At 38.5% G+C, this 23,572-nt stretch overlaps 2 protein-coding genes across 5 annotated transcripts in view; one reads left to right on the forward strand and one right to left on the reverse strand.

Annotated features, from left to right (window-relative positions):
* Positions 1-9,965, reverse strand: part of LOC126377793 (uncharacterized) — a 33,879-nt gene extending 23,914 nt beyond the window's left edge. Inside the window, exons 1-7 of the mRNA XM_050025626.1 lie at positions 9,829-9,965; positions 4,343-4,507; positions 3,437-3,674; positions 2,974-3,141; positions 1,526-1,668; positions 845-970; positions 142-333 (exon numbers count right to left, since the gene is read on the reverse strand). Coding sequence (XP_049881583.1) covers positions 142-333; positions 845-970; positions 1,526-1,668; positions 2,974-3,141; positions 3,437-3,674; positions 4,343-4,507; positions 9,829-9,915 — 1,119 coding nt within the window. The 5' untranslated portion in view covers positions 9,916-9,965. The remainder of the gene's footprint in view (positions 1-141; positions 334-844; positions 971-1,525; positions 1,669-2,973; positions 3,142-3,436; positions 3,675-4,342; positions 4,508-9,828) is intronic.
* A 1,182-nt stretch (positions 9,966-11,147) lies between these two features.
* LOC126377809 (rho GTPase-activating protein 190) overlaps positions 11,148-23,572 on the forward strand; it is a 42,832-nt gene continuing 30,407 nt past the window's right edge. For 2 of the 4 annotated variants that reach the window (XM_050025673.1, XM_050025676.1), the window contains exons 1-10: positions 11,154-11,271; positions 11,707-11,866; positions 15,565-15,677; positions 17,419-17,563; positions 18,035-18,237; positions 18,752-18,994; positions 19,275-19,375; positions 20,611-20,698; positions 21,058-21,185; positions 23,371-23,536. In XM_050025673.1, coding sequence (XP_049881630.1) covers positions 11,803-11,866; positions 15,565-15,677; positions 17,419-17,563; positions 18,035-18,237; positions 18,752-18,994; positions 19,275-19,375; positions 20,611-20,698; positions 21,058-21,185; positions 23,371-23,536 — 1,251 coding nt within the window. In that variant the 5' untranslated portion in view covers positions 11,154-11,271; positions 11,707-11,802. Of the gene's footprint in view, positions 11,272-11,706; positions 11,867-15,564; positions 15,678-17,418; positions 17,564-18,034; positions 18,238-18,751; positions 18,995-19,274; positions 19,376-20,610; positions 20,699-21,057; positions 21,186-23,370; positions 23,537-23,572 lie in introns of all 4 variants that reach the window. The other 2 variants (XM_050025674.1, XM_050025675.1) reach the window with 2 other exon arrangements.

Below are 23,572 nucleotides of genomic sequence, written 5' to 3' on the forward strand. Positions count from 1 at the left end.
TACGGTTACTGGCTTTTGTTTTTAATGTAACAAGAGTTTATAATACTATTTCGTGGCATCGCGTGTTACCCCCCTAGAATCTCCATTTTACCCCCAGGTTATGAACCAGTGGTGTAGTGTATGTATGTAATGTGGTGTTACCTGCTGGGCGTGCACGGCGGTGGCGAAGGTGTGCAGGTGCCGGGCGGTGGAGGCGGGCGCGGCCAGCGCCACGGTGTCCTTGGGCAGGCGCGGCTGCGGCACGCCGCGCACCAGCGCGCGCGCGCACCAGTACAGCACCGTGCGGGCCGTGCCGCTGCACGACGGCACCACCATGCAGCGGGTGATCATCACCTGCGGCACGCGGGCCATACACTCCAATCAAATATCGTCGTTGCCAATTTAAAAACTGATTTGTGCAATCGAATACAGAAATTAAAAAAAAATCCGCCTAAATATTTTTTGTATGACTGTTTGTTAAAAATGTTAAAAGATAATTGATATTGTCCTGAATGTTTTAGGAGCAAAATACTATTCGATCCTGACAAAAAAGAAATTTGGTGAGGGCGACACATGAGAGCTTTTAAATCGGCAACGACGATATTCTTTAATCAGAAATCAGATTAATTTGTTCAATGTAATTATCGTGAATATGAAGGTCAGTTAAACATTTTTGAATCTACGTCATTTCCCAAGTGAGGTGGCTGAGGAGAAGAAATGACAAGAAACTGCGAAAGCAACCCATGTTTTACAGTACTCACATACATAAACACGAACCTACGTCCGAGATATCACTAAATAATAACAAATGCTGAAGTAATCCAGGAAGAAATACCTCCTAACCTGCAAATTTCAGTATACATACCTGTGTAGCAAGCATTGCGACGTCTTTGGCGTTTTTCCATAGTCTTTTCTCTCTTGGGGCCGACTCGAGGCGGCTCATCAGCCTCTCCACGAGCTGATAGCCGCTTGCGAGTGGCATTAGTTTAGTCTGGGGAAACACATTATGTATTACTTAGTGATTCGTGATAAGGATAAAAACTAGAAGCTCAATAGTAGGCAGCAGCACTGTTGAATGTTCCTAAATTCGGCAGTTCTCCATATTGGCCCCGATTCCTGCAGACACCTCCTAATTTTACTTTAAGTTATACCTGTCATTTTCTTATCCGCCGAAAAGGAAAGGGACGGATGATTGACAGCTCTTAATTTTAGGAAGAATGGGTAAATGAATGAATAATCCAGGCGAATCAAAAAAGTATCTCGCTGATATGAAAACCGTTTGACGTGTACTGTCAACTTAATTATGTCGGGTTATTGGTCAATGTAAAATTTTTGTTTTAGATTTGGCTTAAAATTGACGTGTGTTCCATAAATTTTATGTCTGTCGATTACCCGTTCCTTTCTTGTCCAACGGATAAGAAAATGACAGGTATAACTTAAAATAAAATTGGATGACGTCTGCCGGAATTAGCACCACTGTCCAGCTAAAATTCGTTATAAATTGCTATAAAATGTGGAGCAGCGTGAAATGAATAAAATGACTCACCAAGTCAATGAGGCGCGTGTTGCGGTCGCTCTTGTGCAGAAGGACAAGCTCCATGTCGGTCAGCGTGTCCCACACATCCAAGAACCCGCCCTCGGCGTTGAGAATGTTCTCGAATGTCGGTTCTGACGGCTCCGCTGGCGCTTCTGTGGATACAATAAACGTGTCATCACAGATCAATATCGGCATCCGTGGTCAAGTGGTTTAGCTTTGGGCTCATGATCCGATCTCGGGCATGGTATAAGAAAACTAGGTATGCTCAAAAGCGACAGTTCACATTTCAAGGTTAGCCCAGCTGACGTCATCCCGCCATGTATTGCCATTTCGTAAAAAATAAATTACCCACAACCAATGTTTTTATATTTACTTTGCAATGAAATTTAATTTTAAACTTTTAGTAAAAGATTTACTTAGTTTTAATGATTTTTATATACAGCCTCCAGCTTAGCTTTCGGTTAGAGCGTTAGGCTCACGATCTGGAGGTCCGGGTTCGATTCCCGATGGGGACATTGTCGAAATCACTTTGTGAGACTGTCCTTTGTTTGGTAAGGACTTTTCAGGCTTGAATCACCTGATTGTCCGAAAAAGTAAGATGATTCCGTGCTTCGGAGGGCACGTTAAGCCGTTGGTCCCGGCTATTAGCCGTAAAAACACCTCCACCAACCCGCAGTGGAGCAGCGTGATGGAGTATGCTCCATACTCCCTCCGGTTGATTGAGGGGAGGCCCGTGCCCAGCAGTGGGACGTATATAGGTAGTTTATGTATATACAAGTAATAGTAATTAAATACATCAGTCAGTAATTCACTTACTTTTCAATAATAAAATTTACGTCTTTGGAATGTTGGAGATACCAATTTAGTGGTAACACTTACGTCAAAGGGCTAGCAGTGGCGGCTTGTCATAGGATTGAGCATACCTGATTTTCTTATACCATGGTCTCGGGTATCGGTACCGGTGGGGATATTACAAAAATCACTTCGTGATCGATATTATAGGCTGGCTATCCGCTTGTCGGAAAGTATGATGATCCGTGCTTCGGATACGCCTCTGACGGCTTCATAATACACCATATAGCACCAGAGTGTGATCTGTTTGTGAGTGAGTAGACGTATGTGTGTCGTGAGTGTCTGAGTGTATGAAATATGTTTAAGTGTACATAGTTACCTTATTTGTACTTGTTTCTGAAGTCTGATTATATTATTATGAATGTTTCACGGCGCATTGGCGCTCTTATAATATTGTTTTTTTTATATGATGCTTCAACGTACTGGAGCAGCGTGGTGGAGTATATTCCATACCCCCTCTGGTTGATTGAGGGGAGGCCCAGCAGTAGGATGTATACAGGCTATGTATGATTTTACTTCAACATGGCCTTAAAAAGCCTACTGCTTACGGACGGACGCTCGCTACCTATAATGACAGAGAACGTCACATAGTATGTCTCGCTCACCTTCATTCTCTTGTATGTTGTGGTCGGGCACGTGTGGTCGCGCGGCGCGCACGCGGTCCATGACGGCCGTGAGCAGCGTCAGCGCCAGGTCGTCGCACTTGGACAACGCCAGCTGACGTAGCCGCGCGCAGAACACCACGCCACGCTCTTCCTTCAACCATTCTAGTACTGCAAACAAAAGATATTCCATTGAAAATTTATTCACGAACGTGTTGTAGCTCCGTGGTCCAATGGTCGAGCGTTGGGCTCGTGATCCGGACATCCCAAGCATGAATCCCGGTGGTGACATATCACAAAAAATAACTTTATCATCCCTAGTTAGAACATTGCAGGCTGATAGTACGAAAGATGACCTGTGCTTCGGACGGCGCGTTAAACAAACACAAAGAAAAATTGTCGTCAATTTTTTATCCAGATTGAAATTAATGCCAGGAATACCTGTGTTCCAGCTAGAAGCACTTACTCTCTTCAGTAGTAGGGCGCTGACCCCTCGGGTCGAGCAACACCCTGAGCACAGGGTGTCCCCACGGATTTGACAGCGTGGACTTGAACCACTCCGCCCGCTGCAGCAGCTGGCCCTCCCACGGTGGACTGGCGCCATCTCTGCTGGCGATGGCCGCCTGGCCCTCCGAGATGAACGCGTCGATCGCTTCGGTGAGCTTCGCATGCTCATCTTTGCTATTTGGTGACTGCCATTCCGTCTGTTGGTGTAAAGTCTGGAGTTAGTATTAATCTACCTCGCACTGAAAAAAAAACTCTTCTTCTTTTCTGATTGAAAGTCTCAGATATTTCAAGGGGGTCCTTCTAGGATGTTGGTGCTCACTAAGACGGGATTTTGCGGAATCCAAGGGGATAAAAAAGTGGTTGAAAGTTTGTATGAAACTTTGTCATTTTTAGAGTTAGAATCGTGACTTGGATAAAGTCGCGGGCGGACAGCTAATGCAGTATATGTATGTATGTGTATAAGCCATGTCAGGGACTTGAAAGTCTTTATCAGATAGTTTGTGGTTGTATTTATTTATTTAGAGGTGCAGTCCAGTAACTGCTATCCTCAAGGTTATGTTTTACCGGAATTTGATATTATATATTTTATTTTTTTTAGTTTCTCATCCAAGGAAAGTATATTCCATCTTTTCAGACGTCTCAAGTGATACAGCTGTAGCAGATCTCTAGCTAGTTTGTTGGTGTGGATTTCAAGTCTTTCCTTATATTTTATACTGTAGCTTACAACTTCCTCTTTAATAGTAGGCATTTCCAGGTATTAATGAATTTCGGAATTCCTTTTGTACCAGGACGCACCGCTTATATCTCTAACTCTCTAAAGCTCTTAGGTGAGCGTGTCAATAAATGGATAAAATAGAATAAATACCTGCAGGATAGTCCGTGCAGTGTGCCGTTGTATCCAAGCAAGCAGGTGTGGGTGCGTGGACGGCGCGGAATGCAGGCAGAGGGTGTGCACGCGGCGCCACGCCGAGCACAGCGGCGCTGTCCGCTCGCTGAGCGAGCCCGCTGCGTTCAGCGATGCATCTAGGGACTGTGGGGACAACATTCTTATATAAAAACACTGCTATAATATGCTAGCAAGTTCTATATCTCTGCATCTTATGGGTACACATACAAACATGTTACAGGTTATCGAGTTGATTCAACACGTATAGGTGATCGATGTCCGGTCACGAGCATTAATATGTATACACTTTGGTACCATGTCACATTAACTTTTTTGACAAATTGAACTGTAAGTCTCACTAAATGTAAATATGTTAGTGCGACAGAGTCTTAAAGTGGGTACATTATATTGCTCATGAGTGTCCATGGTCTGTGAGTCTGGTGACAATAGGCTCTCCCCCCCTATTACATGGAACTTAAAACACAGCTACCTACCACCTAAATTTTGGGCGCTAGAAGCACGTACATTGACCAAATTGGAGATGTCCTTAGAAAAGGTTCAGTACGATCTACACTGAACCGGCGTGCGTGTATGTAACGATTGATGAATGGAGGAAACAAGAGAAGTGTGTCAGGATCGAAACAAATGGAAATCCATAGTCTCTGCTTACCCCAAGCTAACTGGCGAGGAATGGGTGTATATACTATACACCTCTGCCTATCCTATCGGGGATGCTATGATATGTGTTACGCTATTAGTTAAAAAGTCTCGTCGCGCGCGTTATAAGGTTACCTCTTTGGGCTGCCCACATTGCTTGGCTTGTCCGATGTGGCGAGACATAATCCGTTATTCGGTTTCTACAATTTCGTGGTACGCAGTTCAACGCGTTCTATTCATTCTTTACTACCATCCCAAGACTAACAAATGACAGTCTTCAACATAAATCTATACGTACATCTTTGCTGACTCATAGTCGTTGCGATAATATAAACTATTGTTGAACATATTTAACTTAGCAGAATATTCTGCCGATTCTGCGGTAAAATACCGACTTATGCCGAGAGGCAGATGAAATGGTGCCGAAGTTTTATTTTGTTCTTTAGAATTGTTTGTCTATATTGTTATTATGTAGCTTTGGATAACAAATAAGTTAATACTACAAGTTCAAGCCACTTCGCAGAACTCAAACTGAACTATCTAATTAAAAAAATAAAATTGGACAATATCTTAAATCAAAATAAAACTTCTAATGTTAATTACTCAATTAGTACAATTCTGAAACCTAATAATCTCCTTTTTAGGGTTCCGTAGCTTAATGGCAAAAAACGGAACCCTTAAAGATTCGTCATGTCCGTCCGTCCGTCCGTCCGTATGTCACAGCCACTTTTCTCCGAAACTATAATAGCTATACTGTTCTAACTTGATAAGAATCAGAATCAGAATCATTTATTTAGACAATGTAACATTTTTGAATTTACGTCATTTCGCAAGGTGTTATGGCTGAGGAGAAGAAATGACAAGAAACTGCAACAGCAACACATCTTTTAAATCAATGAGGGTACATTACAAGTTATTTAATAACTAGAGGAACACATTCAATACCAGACATTTTTATCATTTAGGTAATCATTAATCTTATAATAGGCTTTTTTACATAAAGTAAGCTTCACGTGAGCTTTAAATTTATTCTCTGAGAAATTTAAATTATTATCTGGTATTTTATTGTAAAAACGTATACATAACCCCAAAAAAAGATGAATATGTGTGTGTATTCTGTGAACCGCATTAAGATTTTTACGCAATGATAGAAAAAAACAAATTTTGGGGGTCCTAGAATATAACATAGAACTGAAACTCAAAAAAATTTTTTTCATCAAACCCATATGTATGGGGTATCTATGGATAGGTTTTTCAAAATGGTATTGAGGTTTCTAATATATTTTTTTCTAAACTGAATAACGAAAATTGGTTTGAACCAGATCTAGTAAGTAGTTTTTTTTAATACATCATAAATCGTAAACCGTAATTTACTATATATAGGAACGAAAAAAACTTTTATATTATGTTACTTGCTGTTACGGAACCCTTCATGGGCGAGTCCGACTCGCACTTGGCCGCTTTTTTCTGTTGAATTTATTTATTATAATTAAGAAAAACGCAACAATAACTACGATAATTTATCACTTTATCACGTATCTTTAATAATTCCATATTAATTTCTTGCTTTGGCGTTTAGTAAAATGTAGCTGATTTGACTAAGTGGAAATTATACCTAACTATACAAAAACCACAAGTTACTTCTTTTTATAAGTCTGTCTTACGCGTTGAGCTACAAGCGAGAGTTTATGTATAACATGTTTTTTCCATAAGGATGTTATGTATGTCTTCTGCGACAGTTTCATAACAATATGAATGAACATTCAATTGTTTAAAAACTGCTGAAGTATAGCTATATGAGAACTTGCTAACAACATTTCCTTACACATACCGAGTTTTATGATAATAATGATTTTGTTTTAACCAAAAACAAGAAGTAATACAGTAGGAACGTAATATAGCTAGGTAATCAATAAATAAATAATGTTTTACAGAGAATTTGGTCCTGATTAACCGTTAAAACACCTCCACCAACCCACAGTGGAGCAGCATGGTGGAGTATGTTCCATACCCCCTCCGCTCCGGTTGATTGGGAGGCCTGTTCCCAACAGTGGGATGTATATAGGCAGTATAAGTATGTACATGAGAAGTTTTCAAGTATATGGAGACAATAGGCTTAATAACTGGTTAATAGAAAAATGCTATTCTTGAAATAAAAGCCAGTCTTAGAAGACCAAAAATAAATCTAATTGTTAATAATAATAATAATAATAATTAAGAATTTAATTCATTTTTGGCGACATCACACTTGTGTATTTCTTTACGATACAATACAATACAATATAAAAACTCTTTATTGCACTTGAATCACATTAAAAATACATTAGTATTATAATTAATTGGTACAATTAAGTGGTATTTCTTTACTAATTCCATAGAAATGTTAGTAAGCTTTTATTGTCTATAGAATAGAATGTATTTAGCATAAAAAAATATCATTTATTTTGATCACATAAACCAACTTTATTGTGTGCCTGCTTATAATAACATAAATGGCCTATATACGTCCCACTGCTGGGCACAGGCCTCCCCTCAATCAACCGGAGGGAGTACGGAGCATACTCCACCATGCAGCTCCAATGCGGGTTGGTGGAGGTGTTTTTACGGTTAATAGCCGGGACCAACGGCTTAACGTGCCCTCCGAAGCACAGAATCATCTTACTTTTTCGGACAATCAGGTGATTCAAGCCTGAAAAGTCCTTACCAAACAAAGGACAGTCTCACAAAGTGATTTCGACAATGTCCCCATCGGGAATCGAACCCGGACCTCCAGATCGTGAGCCTACCGCTCTAACCACTAGACCACGGAGTCTGTTCCTGTTTATAATAACAATCGTTTATAATAGTATATGGGTTGGTACTCACTACAATCTTTCTTTGTTAATTACCTGTTGGATATCCTCAATAAATAAGTAAATAAAAAAATAGATTTATCTATTTGCCATTAAAATCAAATTACTACAAACAATCACAATATGTATTATTATTACAAGTATGAATGTACAATCGAAGAGCAAAAGTGCAGTCACTAAGCCCAGCAAATAATTTATAAACAGTAGTTAAATCATGAACCATTAGTTGTCAAAATTATAAAATTGTTTTTGTAGATGTTTTTGGTCTATTACAGAAAGGACTGGCACCAGGAGGTCTTAAGTTAATTACTTTGCAAGAAACTGATTGGACTTTTGCACTTTATTGTACCTATGACTATCCCAATTGGGAACATGGCAGTGAACTTGTTATGTTATCAACATAAAGTGTAATTAATTACAGGTACTTTCTATCATAACATTCATACTTATGGTATGTTTAATATGATTATTATGATAAGATTACTGTACAACTCTATTGTATCCCAGCCAGCAGCCTATCTGCACTTAAAATAACTCATTAAGTACTTGAAGTAATTTTATGAAACACATCTTTCTATAGCCAAAGATGGATAAACCCACACACATGAAACTCTATCATAAGTAAGAAGACAAGCATGTTTCTCTGCCGGGTGCTTCTTTAAGATCGGAAATCAATATCATTACCGTAAATGCAAAAATATCAGGAAAGCAGTCGGCTGCTTATCATACAGATGATAAATTGAGTCATACATAAGGATGGCAGACTATAATTAACCAATAAGGATTGCAATTTCAATTCAATTCTTGATTAATTTTAATTGCTTTTGTGTTATAAGAATTCTGTCAGCATCATGAAATAAAGAAAAATATGGCCGGCACAAAGCGGCAAGGAAAAACATGATAATAATTTGGTGTTATATTCAGGTTATATTATTGTCCCCTTTGCAAGATGCTATTATAAGAGGAATTTGAATGTATCAACAGTGGCTGCAAGTTGTCTTTGATTACTTGTGGCTCTGCCCACCCCATTAGGGATTACGGGCGTGAGTTTATGTATGTATGTATGTTTGAATGTTCCGACTTCATCAAAAAAACTATTCATCAATGGTATATTTTTAATATATAAGTTCATACCTAATTTCAGACTAAACTTAATATCTAAAGCACAGAAGGACATCTGACAAACAAACACAATCAAAATCGTAATTAATATTTCAAGGCATGAAATGTGGGGACCATGTGTCTATTTTAAAATGTATGTCACAGCTACAGTGTCAATGTAGCTTCATAAAGTTACATGTTTGCAATGTAACCTAAGCAAAAAATACTAACATTTGGCACATCACAAAATACCTATACATACATCCACATTAGTATAACTATACCTAGTTATAGTGATATGTAAGTACAAACCTGCAGAGACATGGGTAAATAAGAGATCCATAAATAGGTGATCAAAAATAAACACTGTCTTCAAGCCGAATGCCCTACGTGACTCTGTGATGTTATTATATGGCTGTCATCAAATTATTGTACCTACTACATACAATGTCTGATGACTTCACAAATTTTGGCTATATTTCACACACATCGGAGCACAACTGATTTGAAATAACTTCCTAATTCATCGATAGAAATACTTAAATAGATAAACACCAATAAACTATCTACGTTATCCAAATAATTACAAATAAATTATGGGTTCATCCAGTGCAAATAATCCCAATATGAAACACGGAATAAAACGTAAGGCGACTGATTATGGTATTATTTTCGATCCTTTATGTGAGCTAATTATTTTGTGAACATTTTTCTAACGTAGGTAGGCGAAATATACTGAAGTATTCGAAAACAAGACTTCATAGAAGACAAATATGGCGGACGTATAGAACTTCACGACCAAAACGGCGTCGTACTATGCTCGAAGATCTACGAGATAATAAGAATAAAACTTACCTTGTAAAGTTCAATATAATATGATTTGCCTTTTGGGCCACTTGTTAAATTACTTTTCACGTCTTTTCCTTCATTTGTAGAAGTCATTTCTCACGAAAATATCGCGGGGAGACATTTATGCGCTTGTGTTTTCGTAATGGTGCTGTCAAAGTCAGTGTTGCAATTTGAAAAATTTGTGAGAAAAATCATATGCGGAATATTCGGATACATGTTTAGTAAACCAAGGAAAAGTTATTGTTATTATCAAAGTTAATGGATATCGTATCGTGATTACACGATAATTGGTCCTTGTGATTACACCTCTCCATCAGGAAGACTAGAGCATGCACAATATGGGGAAGGTTATGTATGGGAGGGAATGAGAAAAAAATTATATTCTAGTAATAAAATAATCCTGAAAGGCAACGATGGAACTATCCTCCATCAACAGTTTTTTCTTCAACACATGGTGCGTCTGTATCTGTAGGGACATAGAAGAATCAGCAGCTCACCGAGGGCCTTAATACTAAAGGTTACGCTAGATGGGCGGTGAATACATTCTTGAAGCTTGCCTTGAAGTCATTGGTGACGTTTTATGGGTTACTACTAAAGATATCAATACCGGGATCCCGAATCCCGAGATGCGCGATCCCAGTACTCATTCTGGGATCCCGGGACTATCAGGATTTTTTTTAATATTTATGTATCAATTTGTTTGGCAATGATAATAATATAACAGTAACATGGTTCACTAAATATTAACAATTTTAGTGTTTACCCTGTTTTTTAAAGGGGTTTGTCAGCCCATAGTGTTCAGCTTAGATAAACAAGTTTACATGTAGACTTACATACCTACTCGTAGTATTAAATGTCTGTGGCTAAACTGAAGGTATTAACAATTGTCAGTTTATAGCACAGGTAGATTGAACGTAGAAGTCATTAAAAAAACTTCATTTGTTCGCCACTGCGGCAATCCCGGGATCCCGATAATCCCAGGATTTTAAATTTTAAATCCCAAGTTTAAATATAAAATCCAGGCATCAAAAAATATTACTGGAATGAAATATCTGATTGCTACTTGCTACTTAGAGATTAATTGATTAGTATTTGTTAACATAAGTTACTTCTCTAAATTCTATTCACGATTTCTTGGAACAATCATAGGGGGTTGACAGGAACCCTTATGAATTCCACAAAGCAAGATGGGTTACACGGTCTTCCGGCGGTACCCGAATTCACAGATTTCAAAAAACACCTCCGGACGGATCAGTCCGCTCGGCTCGACAAATATAGAGTCACAGCAATATCAACCCCAACTTTTATTTACCAATAGCAACACAGTTTAGTACAAAGCAAACGAGTTGTGTCAAGAATTATTGCGTTTTCTTCATAAAATAATCTCTTTTTTGTGTTATAAAATGTAAAATAAGGCATCGGATCAAAATACAATATGTACGTGAGATTGTGAGATATTAATTGACGAGATTTCATCGCGGTATCCGGGGTGGTCGCTCTTCTAATTTGATGTGTCAAAGTACAGGGCTCTTGAGGCAAATACAATAAATTATGGTTTTATAATCCAATTTGATTGTGTATTCTATCATAATACTCGTCAATTCTATTGCAGTAACGATTGGGGAGAGGTTTCTTAGCGTTTAGAAGCTTGTAGATTGCTGGGGCGTTTGTGTGTCGGCACATCTGGTCAGCTTTGCGTTTTGAGATTTTCGCGTTAGTTTTCACGACTTTGTGTTGGCTAGCTCTATTTACAGACGACAGCACTGACCACTATTCAACAGTTTCACTGATTATTTCGTTTATAAACATATTTGGTATGAATACAGTCTTTAACAAGGATACTTCATTGGTACTAGACTCCCACATCTCACGTATATGTTACAGTTTGTTAGGTAGTGTTCCCGGTATTTAGTGTTGTGATGTGCGACTTAAGTGTTTCGGTCTTCCTCTACTGTATCCCTTTCGAGTGAAGAGTGTAAGATGGCCAAAAAATCTGAGAACACCGGAGGGAAGCTGATCACGGTTTCTATTGTCGGATTGTCTGGTAAGTCTCTTTATTACTCTTCTGAATTTTTCAGAAGAAAACCCTTGAGCTATCCGAATAGAATTTACAGCTCTTCACATTCAATATATTTATACTTTTCATTTTAAAGAAAGGAAAGCATAAGTGTAATAACAGTTATAGCCATATCCTGTTTTATGATAGTAATTTGCATACACAGATGTAAGTCTGATAATAGTGTTTTGAAAGTAATAATGAGAGTTATTCCAAATGTAAGCTATCTTTGACTACACTATGTTCTTAATGCATAAGGGCCATTTCATAATGCAATATTTAAATGAAGGAATTTGGATTTTAAAAGCCATCTGGGACTCTCAACCTTAATTATAACATAAATCTGTTTTAATTGTCAACGGAGTGCATAAGCTTTTTAACATGGCTCTGGCATCCTTACTCACTGGACCATTATGGCAGGTTATGGCCCAAATCCCCATTTAGGATTACAAGAAGCAGAAAAAAAATATGCAAGAAAAAGAAACTTAATTTCTGGATTAAATCAATTATGGATTAATTCTGGATTAAAAAAAAACACTAATTATTACAAGGTATTATTGCCTAATTCATTTATTTTTATTCAATAAGTTTGTTAAGAGTTTATAGATAACTATGTTATCACATAAGTTTCTAAGTTATCTATAAACTCTTTAACAAACTTCAATAAGTTTGCATAAGTTTATAGATAACTATGTTATCACATAAGTTTCTAAGTTATCTATAAACTCTTTAACAAACTTATTGAATAAAAATAAATGAATTAGGCAATAATACCTTGTAATAATTAGTGTTTTTTTTTAATCCAGATTTAATCCAGAAATTAAGTTTCTTTTTCTTGCATATTTTTTTTCTACCTATCGTCTATCTATGCATTTTATGAATTATGCGGAAATAGGTATAAAAATAATAAAGAACATTGCAAGAACATTATCTATTCTGAAATTAGGCTTAAATGCACTGATCCCAAACATGAAATTGTTATAAAGAATAATAGACAGTTAGTGAATGGGAGGAAACCATTACATTCAGCATTTCAAATTGTCAATAGGGTGTTCTATTGTTGTATAATTTTGTTATCTGTACCATTTCCTGCACTAGGGGTGTTTAGAAAGCTGATAATGGGACAGACTATAAGGCCAATCAATGTTATTGATAGGAACTGTATAGTGAAACTGTTTTAAGTCTTTTCAAGTATATATGTTAGTTTAACTGTGTTTGTACTATTGATTAAAGAGTACCTATAGAGATTAATGTAAAAATTAGTAGATGTGTATTATCAAAGTATCCAAAACCCCAGAAGGAGAAGGAAGGAGGAGGAGGAGTCTTATGACTATAAACCTTATTAATAATTATAATAAAATAGGTAATTTATTATTACCTCCGATTGATTAAGTATTATTGTTGATTAGGGATTGTTTTAGTATTGATTGTGTAGTGTTGTTCTGTGCAATAAAGTATATTTGATTTGATTAAGGGGAGGCTTGTGCCCAGCAGTGGCATGTATACAGGCTGTTTATGTTAGGTAGTTGATTGGTAACCACCTAATTTAAAGGAGTTATTATTATGTCATTATCAAAAATAAACTACTTAGTTACCTTTTACATTGTACTGCATTTCAAAAAAGTATTATGTCTGAACAGAAGAAGCGTTAAGAAATCTAGAGAATGCTATGTGCACTGACAAGAGAGTGGCCCTTAAGTTAATGATGATTATTGATGATTATATTCTAATATATCAGTATCTATTGAATATACAGTCACAGTATAAAACAATATAATTCAACAAGCAGGAAATACTAAGGTATTATAATAGTATAATTATCATACATAACATAGTTACATTACCTTAAGCCCCCACTAATAGATGATCAAATAAACATCTTAAGTGAAGATAGAACTTCATTTTTATAACTATTATATGATTCACTTCATACAAAGATATATAATTAATCAGATATATTCCCTCAAATCTACTAAGCAACTGCACAATTTTTTAAAAGAGAAGTAGGTTTAGATACTGTTACTAATTTGCAACTGATATCTATCTACTCATAAATAACATAATAGCAGAATATTGCTAGTAGATGTTAATTGCTATAATAGTGTAGTGTTCATAGGCTCATTCAGTTGGATGAAATACCTACATCATAACCAGTTCTTTAAAAAGCAACTCACACATTCCAATCAACTTGTTAAATGTCTATTATGATGCTTACCTGAACTGACAGATGTTTTTATAGCAGATGTATGTTCGAAAGGTGCATTTAATTCCAGTTTATTAATAGATTTGGTTTGGTGGTTTTAGTACTAATATTTAATATTATTTTCTAAGGTTACCAACATAAACATAGGTAGGTATGTCACGAGTACTGATATGTATACACTTTGCAACCATGTCACATTAACTTTTCTGACAAATTAAACCATAAGACTCATTAAATGTGAAATAAGATAGTGTGACAGGGTTCTAAAGTGGGTACATGATATTGCTCATGACTGTACATAGAATTCCATTTGTTCGATCCAATCTACTTCTCTTGCTTCCTCCACATCTATCAATCGTTTCATACACGCACGCCGATTTAGAGTAGATCGTACTAAACCTTCTCTAAAGACATCTTCAATGTGGTCAATTCATTCCCTGGTGGGAAATAGGTGTGATTTTGTTGATGTATGTGTATGTTACCAATATAGAGTGGGGATAGACCCATTCTATATTGTTTTTTTTCGTAGGTTTTTATCTCTATACTGATGATCATAAAAGTAAGGTAAATCGCCGTAGAGTAGCAATGAATAGAAAAGAGTGGGAAAGGTTGGAGGAGGGCTTTACCATCTGGCAAACAGATCGAAGCTCACAGAACAATAGAAATACAAATATGTGACAAAGAACATAACATAAGAGTAGTCAGAGGTACGGTCACGAGTACTTATATGTATACACTTTGAAACCATGTCACATTAACTTTTTTGACAAATAAACCCGTAAGTCTCATTAAATGTCAAATAAGATAGTGCGACAGGGTTCTAAAGTGGGTACATGATATTGCTCATGACTGTACAATAAGGTGCAAAAGTCCAATCAGTTTCTTGCAAAGTGATAAATTAACTGGTTGCACTTAAGACCTCCTGGTTACATGTAGTTTCTGTAATAGACCAAAACACCTACAAAAACATAAATTTTATAATTATGACAACTAATGGTTCATCATTTCACCACTGTTTACAAATAATTCACTGGGCTCAGTGACTGCACTTTTGCTCTTTGATTGTAAATCCATCGCCAGATGAACTAAGTACCCACGCCTCACCGAGCCTTCTGTTAGGCCAACATGATAGGTGGTGGTGATTGAATCTTTATTATTCGAGGCAGCCAATCAGCTCGCGACACCAAACATTTCAGGACCCCAATACGACCTCGACGATTTCCGTCAATCAGCGCTTATCGCTATCGACCCTCTAGGGTCGATTAATTCTTTCAAATATTTTTCCTCGCAGACGACACCCTGAGCCGAGATTCGCGCCTAACTGGGCACCCTCAGCCCTGTCTTAAACGTTGTACCGGATGAGAGCCTTCAGCGCTCCCCATTTGTACGGCCAAGTAGTACAAGTCCAAAGTTAATGACATCTGCGGCAAATCTACAATAAGTCACGTTAAAAAAAATCTTTATTATTATGTATATTTTGCAGGTACTGAGAAGGAGAAAGGGCAGCTAGGGGTGGGCAAGTCGTGCTTCTGCAACAGATTCGTGCGCACGCACGCCGACGACTACAATGTTGACCACATCTCCGTGTTGAGTCAGGTATGTTGTTCACATTAACACTGTACACTTCTTCTTCTATCGTGCGGGTTGTAAGGTGGAGTACCAACATCATCAACCCTGGTGTCACGGTTACTATTGAGCCGTCAGACGCCTCTGACATGGCTCATGTAACGACTACTTACTTACATCAGTAAGTAGTAACCGGGACCAACGCCTTAACGTGCCTTCCTAAGCACGGATCATCTTACTTTCGGACAATCAGGTGATCAGCCTGTAATGTCCTAACCAAACTACTCCACCGGGAATCGAACCCAGGACCTCCGGATCGTGAGCCAACGCTCAACCACTGACCACGGGTCATTTATTATAATTGCGACATTTTGTCACGTTTTTCTATGACGTCACAGTGTGCTTTTTATACAAATTTCGTAGTAATTTCGTGTTTGGACGTTTAGTGAAAAGAAACTGATTTGACTAGTTGGAAACTACCGTATTGTGGCTGCAAGTTGAGTTGTCGTAACTTGTAACCTCGGTATACGGGCGTGATTACGGCTCAGTAATGTACAGCCTCCGTGGTCTAGTGGTTAGAGCGTAAGGCTCACGATCTGGAGGTCCGGGTTCGATTCCCGATGGGGACATTGTCGAAATCACTTTGTGAGACTGTCCTTTGTTTGATAAGGACTTTTCAGGCTTGAATCACCTGATTGTCCGAAAAAGTAAGATGATTCCGTGCTTCGGACGGCACGTTAAGACGTTGGTCCCGGCTATTAGCCGTAAAAACACCTCCACCAACCCGCATTGGAGCAGCGTGGTGAAGTATGCTCCATACCATACCCCCTCCGGTTGATTGAGGGGAGGCCTGTGTCCAGCAGTGGGACGTATATAGGTTGTTTATGTACTGTCAGTACAGTGACAGTCTTAAGTAGATTGACGGCGTGTTTAAATAGGATTTACTCGGCTCATTGTCGTTGATAAGTGGCGGGCTCTAAAGGGTAATCTCACAGTCGCAGTAAATTACTTCCTGTTTTTCATCACACAAAAAACAAGATGGAGTTCTTTGCGATGTGTGAGGTTGCAAATACGGGCGGTAAAGCGACCAAAAATCATCAAAATAATCAATAATAAAATCATCATCATGATAGACTGTCCGTATGGGCACACCTACGCAGAACCTCAGACGCTCACGTCACACATACGTTTACTCACTTACAAACAGATCACACTCTGGTGCTGATGCAAGAAGTACATTAAGCATGTGCGCGGCTGACTTACATTGTAGTGTCAGAGTTTCGAATCCCGAGTTCGTCTCCAAACCACTGAATTTGACTTTATGAGTTTGAATTCATGTATAGGTTATAGATAATTGATATCACGTGATTTTCAAGATTCTTCTTCTATCGTGTGGGTTGTGAGATGGAAGACCGACCACTTCAACACTGGTGTCAAGGTTATTATTGAGCCGCCAAAGGCCCCTGACGTGACTCAAGTAACGACTACGTACTTACATCGGTAAGTAGTAACCGGAACCGGCTTAACACGGATCATCTTACTTAAGGGTAGAAGACAGAGCTTTGAGACAGAGAGTGCGGTGTTGCTATATTACAAAAATACAAAATTTTGTGTGTAACCTCGAATCAAACTAACTTCAACTTAACTACCCCCTAAGTTGGTTGATTGAGGGGACGCCTGTGCCTCGCAGTGGGACGTACATAGTTTATGTTACTTTAAACCCAAATTGCTGACACAAGTTGAGATAAATGTGTTTTTCCTCTCTCCCCAGTCGGACTTCAGCGGGCGCGTGGTGAACAACGACCACTTCCTGTACTGGGGCAGCGTCAACAAGGAGTATGAAGACACTGAGTACAGGTTCGAGGTCATCGAGCAGACTGAGTTCGTCGATGATGCCTGCTTCCAGCCTTTCAAAGGTAAACCAGAACAACTAATTCAATACAAGTTAGTGATCATATTTAATAAGTCTATATTCAAGTGTACTGGGTGCTTTGTCAGTCTGACTGTCAGACTCTGGTACGTATCTGTCATACAAAAATGATCATATTGGTCTATTTCCCCTTAAAATGCGAGTTCGGGACGCTTTCTCCCACTTTCCAGTTACTGGTATGAGAATACTTACTCAGAAGGCGATCTATTCAACAGCTGGTTAGTCTATGTCGATTTGAATAACCACCAACTTAATTTGACGGGATTAAAAGTAGCCCTACCTTTTTCTTGGACTTATTGAGCGAAGAATGGCAGTTTAAGAGATGTCAAAATAAAATTAGTTTAAGTTTGAGTGCGCCAGAATAGACATCATTAATTGTATTTTTATTTAATTTTGTTGAAATTAATTTTGGATATTTATTCCAACACCTTTTTTGCTACTTTACTAATCATTTCAGTCGGCAAAACGGAGACGTACGTCAAACGATGCGTGGCGACGAAGATCCAGTCAGCCGAGAAGTTGATGTACGTGTGTAAGAACCAGCTGGGGATTGAGAAGGAATATGAACAGCGGCTGATGCCGGACGGGAAGCTGAGCATCGACGGGTTCATGTGCGTTTATGACGTCAGCCTCGTGCCCGGACGCACCTGGGAGAAGCAGGTATGTTATGGACACGTCTTAAGACGTTGTTCAGACGGATAACAGTGGCTGATGCCGGACGGGAAGATGAGTGTCGACAGGTTCATGGTAGGAATCTAAGCAGATAGTAGATTCTTGTTTCTAGAATTTTCTTAAAAGCATACTTTTTGGACTGCTCACAGATATCTTCGAAACAAGTAAAAACTGTTTGAAGAATCAGTCTTGCAGTGTAACAGTTTAAAGTCGTTCCAATTCACTGAATCGGCTAAAGGAAATGTGAAGTAGCTATACTTTGATGTTCCATCGCAGATTGGTGAAGGGATCTGGGATAGTATGCTAATTGTCAGAGTTTTTAAACCATTCAAGGCGTTGGACCCTTGATTACATATCCAATGATTTCTGAAGACCTGAGAATGTTCAATCTCATCGGCCAAATTTATACAAAAACCTCTTTGAGATCCTAGATTAATAATCACAAATTCGTACTACTTATGATTCCAGACCAATATTTGACAAGTTACCCTAATAATTTCAGAACGAAACCCTAGCAGCGATTCTCCAGAACATTCTAAAGCTCAAGAAGCCGGTAGTTCTAGTGACTTCGAAGAACGATGAGGCATGCGAACAAGGGGTGAGGGAGGCGGAACGACTGGTTCAGAGGAAGGAGTTTAAGGGGTGTATACCCATAGTAGAGACATCTAGCCATGACAATGTCAATGTGGACCAGGCATTCTGTCTGCTTGCTCAGATGGTGGACAAGACTAAGGCGAGGATAAAGGTGAGATTCAATTGTTTTTTTTTAGGATCTGAACTTCAAAAAGAAAAACGGAACCTTTATAGGACCACTTTGTCGTCCGTCCGTCAAGACACTTTTCCTCGGGAACTCGTGGAGGTATCAAGTTAAAAGTAACATCTACTTATGTCTACGGCCTCTTCAAGCTGTAAAAAAATCAAGTATCTAAATCAAGGTATTCCAAAAATACGGCCAGTTTTAGCCTTAATTTCATCCATTTCGTAGAATCGGCACCAACATATGAACACTTGTTTGTTTTGTACAGGTTGCCAACTACGCCGAGGCCCTACGAATAAGGAGAGAGACCTTAGATTTTGTCACCGAAGCTTTCACGCAACTGATAAGGATACACGTTCTGGATCACAAGTAAGTCAATGAAGACATTAATGATTATGTTCTCACCTAAAATAGGCTATTTTACAACTTAGTCAAATGAGATAATTTTTATAAAACGTCAAAACGATCAGTCTCTATGGAAATTGACGTCATCAATAAAAGCGGTCAACCATCGTACTCATTGTTACTTAATTTGTAATTGGAATTACTCTACCCCGGCGAGCATGCATGATGTTTTTGATGACAGTGGAAGAGGAGAAAGTGGTCAGGATCATAGTAAGTGGAATTCCGTGATCTCTGCCGTGATTATGCATGAAATTTTAAAATAAGTGAATCAGCAAAATGAGATTGACTTTCGATCGTTTTAAGCTGACTTCAATTTCTACAATGACATTGTATAATTTATCTTTGACCTGGTAAAATCTCGGGGCACGGGAGTGCCCCCGCCAAGACGATACCGTATTGACAAGAAAATTTAGAGATAAACTGTAGTCAGCGCGCCCGAGGTATACTCGCGTACACCTCTCTCTCGGGAGGACGCGATTGACTGTTTGGCGTACTGAGTGCCCAAGTGTCAAGCTGACTTAGTTTGCCAATCTAGCGTTTGGCAAAACATGAGACTCTCACATTTATTGTAAAACCTTTATTGTACCATGTTTTATGAGCAAATAAATAGTTTTGATTTTTTTCTTTACCTCCCGACATGCCGTGCACGTACCTCAGTAGAGCTAACATGCGCAACGTGATAAAATTTTGTCACGGTCATTTTATCGATTCTGACGATATAATTATGTCGTTTTGTCGATATAATTATGTCGTTTGGTGCTAATATGTGAACCCAAATAAGTCATGTCGTTCTGTCAAATTCCGAACAAAATCACGTCATCACGCATGTTACGGAAAAAAATCAAACTTATCGATTATGACAAAATTTATTGAATCGATCGATAATTTTATCACGATGCGCATGTTAGCCTTGCATCGGGTGATAACAACTTGCGCCGGTTGAAATTTTTCTACAGCTTTTCAGCTCAGAAGTGAGCCAAATTCAATCACACTACAAATCACACACTGTATAACCAATTTATTAAGTATATGTTTGCACAACTATTTTCTGATGAACCATCATCATCATCAATTTAAGAGCCACGCTCTTGTCGGTGTAGCATTTCCATTCCAGTCTATCAAAGGCCAATTCCTTGACTTCCCTATAAGACACCAACCACCAACCATAAACAAATATAACACATTTTTATCAATTTCAGGGAGATGTGGTCGGCAGCTAGCAAGAGACTGTGTCACTACCCAGAATGGATCAAGTTCGTGCAGCAATTCGGAAACGATGGCACTCAAGTAAGTATACAGTTAATTATTTAAGTAAAATTTTATTCGGTTGCTAAGATTTCTGCCCAAAAAAAGTGTGTTCCAATGCCCGTTGATTACCTGACCCTATCTTTTTCGGCGGATAAGAAAATAACAGGAATAATTTGAAATTAGATGGTGTGTAGACACCGTCACCTACCCACCATTATTCATCTCCCTAGCATTATCCCGTTCTTTACAGGGGCCGCTTACCTAACCTAAAGATTTGACAAGTCCGGTTTTTTACAGAAGCGACTGCCTGTCTGGCCTTCTAACCCGCGAAGGGAAAACCAGCCCAGTACAGGACGTAACCATCATTATTGTGTATTTATATTGATGTTATTGCTTAGGTGGTGTTCCGACGTCACATCAGACGGCTCAAGGAGGAGCGGTCAGCCAAGAAGCTCCGCAAACAGCTCGCCAAACTGCCACAAGTGTTGTCACGGATGCAACTGCCAACAGAAGAGTTGAGAGAGGAGTAAGTCGTCATTTTGTTAAGATATCTAAATATTAGGGTGGTCCTTATTTGTTCAGAAAAAAAAAAATTTTGAAATGTCGTAGGGGCACCCTCGCAAAGTGATATATAGGCTTAGAAAGAAACACGACATTTTTTTTAGAATTTATTTTTTATTTTTAGGGGTTGCGACAGGACTTCGAAAATGAAAAAATTTTTTTTTTTAAATTAACACACATTCATTTAAAAAATTAAAAAGATACTTAACTACGAACTAGGATTACTTAATTATTAACTACTAACTAGGACAGGATTAGCAGAACGTAGTGGGTAGCTCACTGGGACGGGCTAACCTATAAAATGCTACTTAGGTTCTATGCCGATCTTGTGTCGTAGCGAGTAGGCGCCGCTACTTCAAAAGCGCACCCCTGATGCCGGGCAGCAGCGGTATCAGTACTGGTTGGAGGCCGAGGAAATGGATTCTGGTAGGGCTCTAGCTAGAACATCACCGATTGAGAAATTGGTCGGTGTACTGCGGAACGGAAGGCTAATTGGGGCAACCACCGTTCTACACGCCCTATCTATGGAGTAATGAAGGCGATTACTCCACCGCGACAAGAGCGCAGCTCTTAAATAAAGAGAGAGAGACTAACTAGGGTTGATTTTTTACTATCGGATATGTTTTCTAAATTATTTGACAATCAAAAGAAGATAGTTACTGCTTTTGTTGCTCATTAATGGTAATCAACTTATTAAATGCTTCCATTAAAGCAAGACCACGTTCTGCAATATCATTGACTAACTTCATTGACCGCACTATGTCTCTTCCAACTTTGTACTCTTCATCAAAAAGCCAGTTAGCAACTCCTTTTTCTAAAAAATGGATGATATTCCGAGTACCTTACAGAAACGAAGTGAATTACTAGACACAGTCTTCGATATTTTTTCTTACAATATCTATGGCATCCAGACTTATTTGCTTCGGAGAGAAGTGAGAACTTCGTTATTTAACGCTTGAACCATTTTTTGTTTGGTATCTGTGGTAATTTCATCATCAAAAATGCTAATCATATGAGCTCCTCTGATAAGTACCACAAATGGCCCATTATTTTTTTTTAATGAAACTTTGGCTAGTGCAGGATTTATATTCTCGAACATAATAAGGTCTTTTAATAGCTGCAAGTCATTTTTGGGCGCTGACGAAGCAATAGAAGCTTGATACTGGTATTTAACATAAATTATTACTGAAAATATGCAGATATATTTAATTCCTTTTTCTTCTATTTGGTAATTTTGAATTGGTGCCTAAATAAAAATATTTTTAAGCAATAAATTGCTTTTCCCATCCAACGAGCCCTATGCAGTCCTGCTGGCATTCTAAACAATGCATAGTTTCGTCTGTCAGGTTCAGGTACTCCTCCTAGGTAAATAATAGTGAGGTTGAGAAGCTCTTTAATAATCATCTCGAGGTTGATATTGGCTAAGTTGATTTTGGGAAAACAAATGTCATGGAATGGGGATCAGATGTTAATGTTTTGTAGTTGGTTTGGTCGATTTTGCTCCAGTAGTTTTTAAATCGTTTGAAAATTAAAATATCAGGCCCACTTGAAGGACCTAGTGCTTCTCTCACACGGAACGGAACTAACTTGAGCGATTTGCGTGGCGTGCCTATGAGCATGTGAGGCACGAGGGGGGCGAGGAAGGTCAAATTAAGAACAAGACAGCTTATTAACGTGTTATATACATAAATAAAACTCATATTCTGTTATAAATTCATTCATGATTTTTTCTTAAACATTAGTCTGATTTAGTAATTTTTACAATTTTAAAATGTCGGTCGCGACCCCTAAATATTATTTAAAAAATCAAATATAATTACTGTGTTCATATTTAATCATAGAGAACATAATTAGAGGGTGCCCCATTGATATATTTTACTTTGAAAAATAAGGACCACCCTACTAAATATAGTAATATAAATAGCTTATATGCACCCCACTACTGCTGAGAAAGGAGCGGTTGGCCAAGAAGCTTCGCAAACTGATAGCGATGCAACAGCCAACAGAAGAGTTGAGAGAGGAATAAGTCGTAATTTTGTTAAGATATCTAAGTATAATAATATAACATAAACAGCCTATATACGTCCTCCCCTTAATCAACCGAAGGGGGTATGGAGCATACTCATAACTAACTTGGTTTGTCCTTCCAGCGACTGGGCGATGGTGATCCGTCAATTGCGCGCGCATCGCGACTTCTCGCTGTACTTCAGCGAGGGCGGAGCGCCTGAAAGCGGCTCCGAGTCCGGTTCGGGGCTCGACAGTCCGCTCACCAGAGACACCACGCTGCGGGTCGGCGAACGAGCTAATAGATGCCAGGTAATATATACTAAACTAGCGCTGCGCTATGGTGGT

The sequence above is a fragment of the Pectinophora gossypiella genome, chromosome 24, assembly GCF_024362695.1.
Source record: "Pectinophora gossypiella chromosome 24, ilPecGoss1.1, whole genome shotgun sequence".
Lineage (NCBI taxonomy): Eukaryota > Metazoa > Arthropoda > Insecta > Lepidoptera > Gelechiidae > Pectinophora > Pectinophora gossypiella.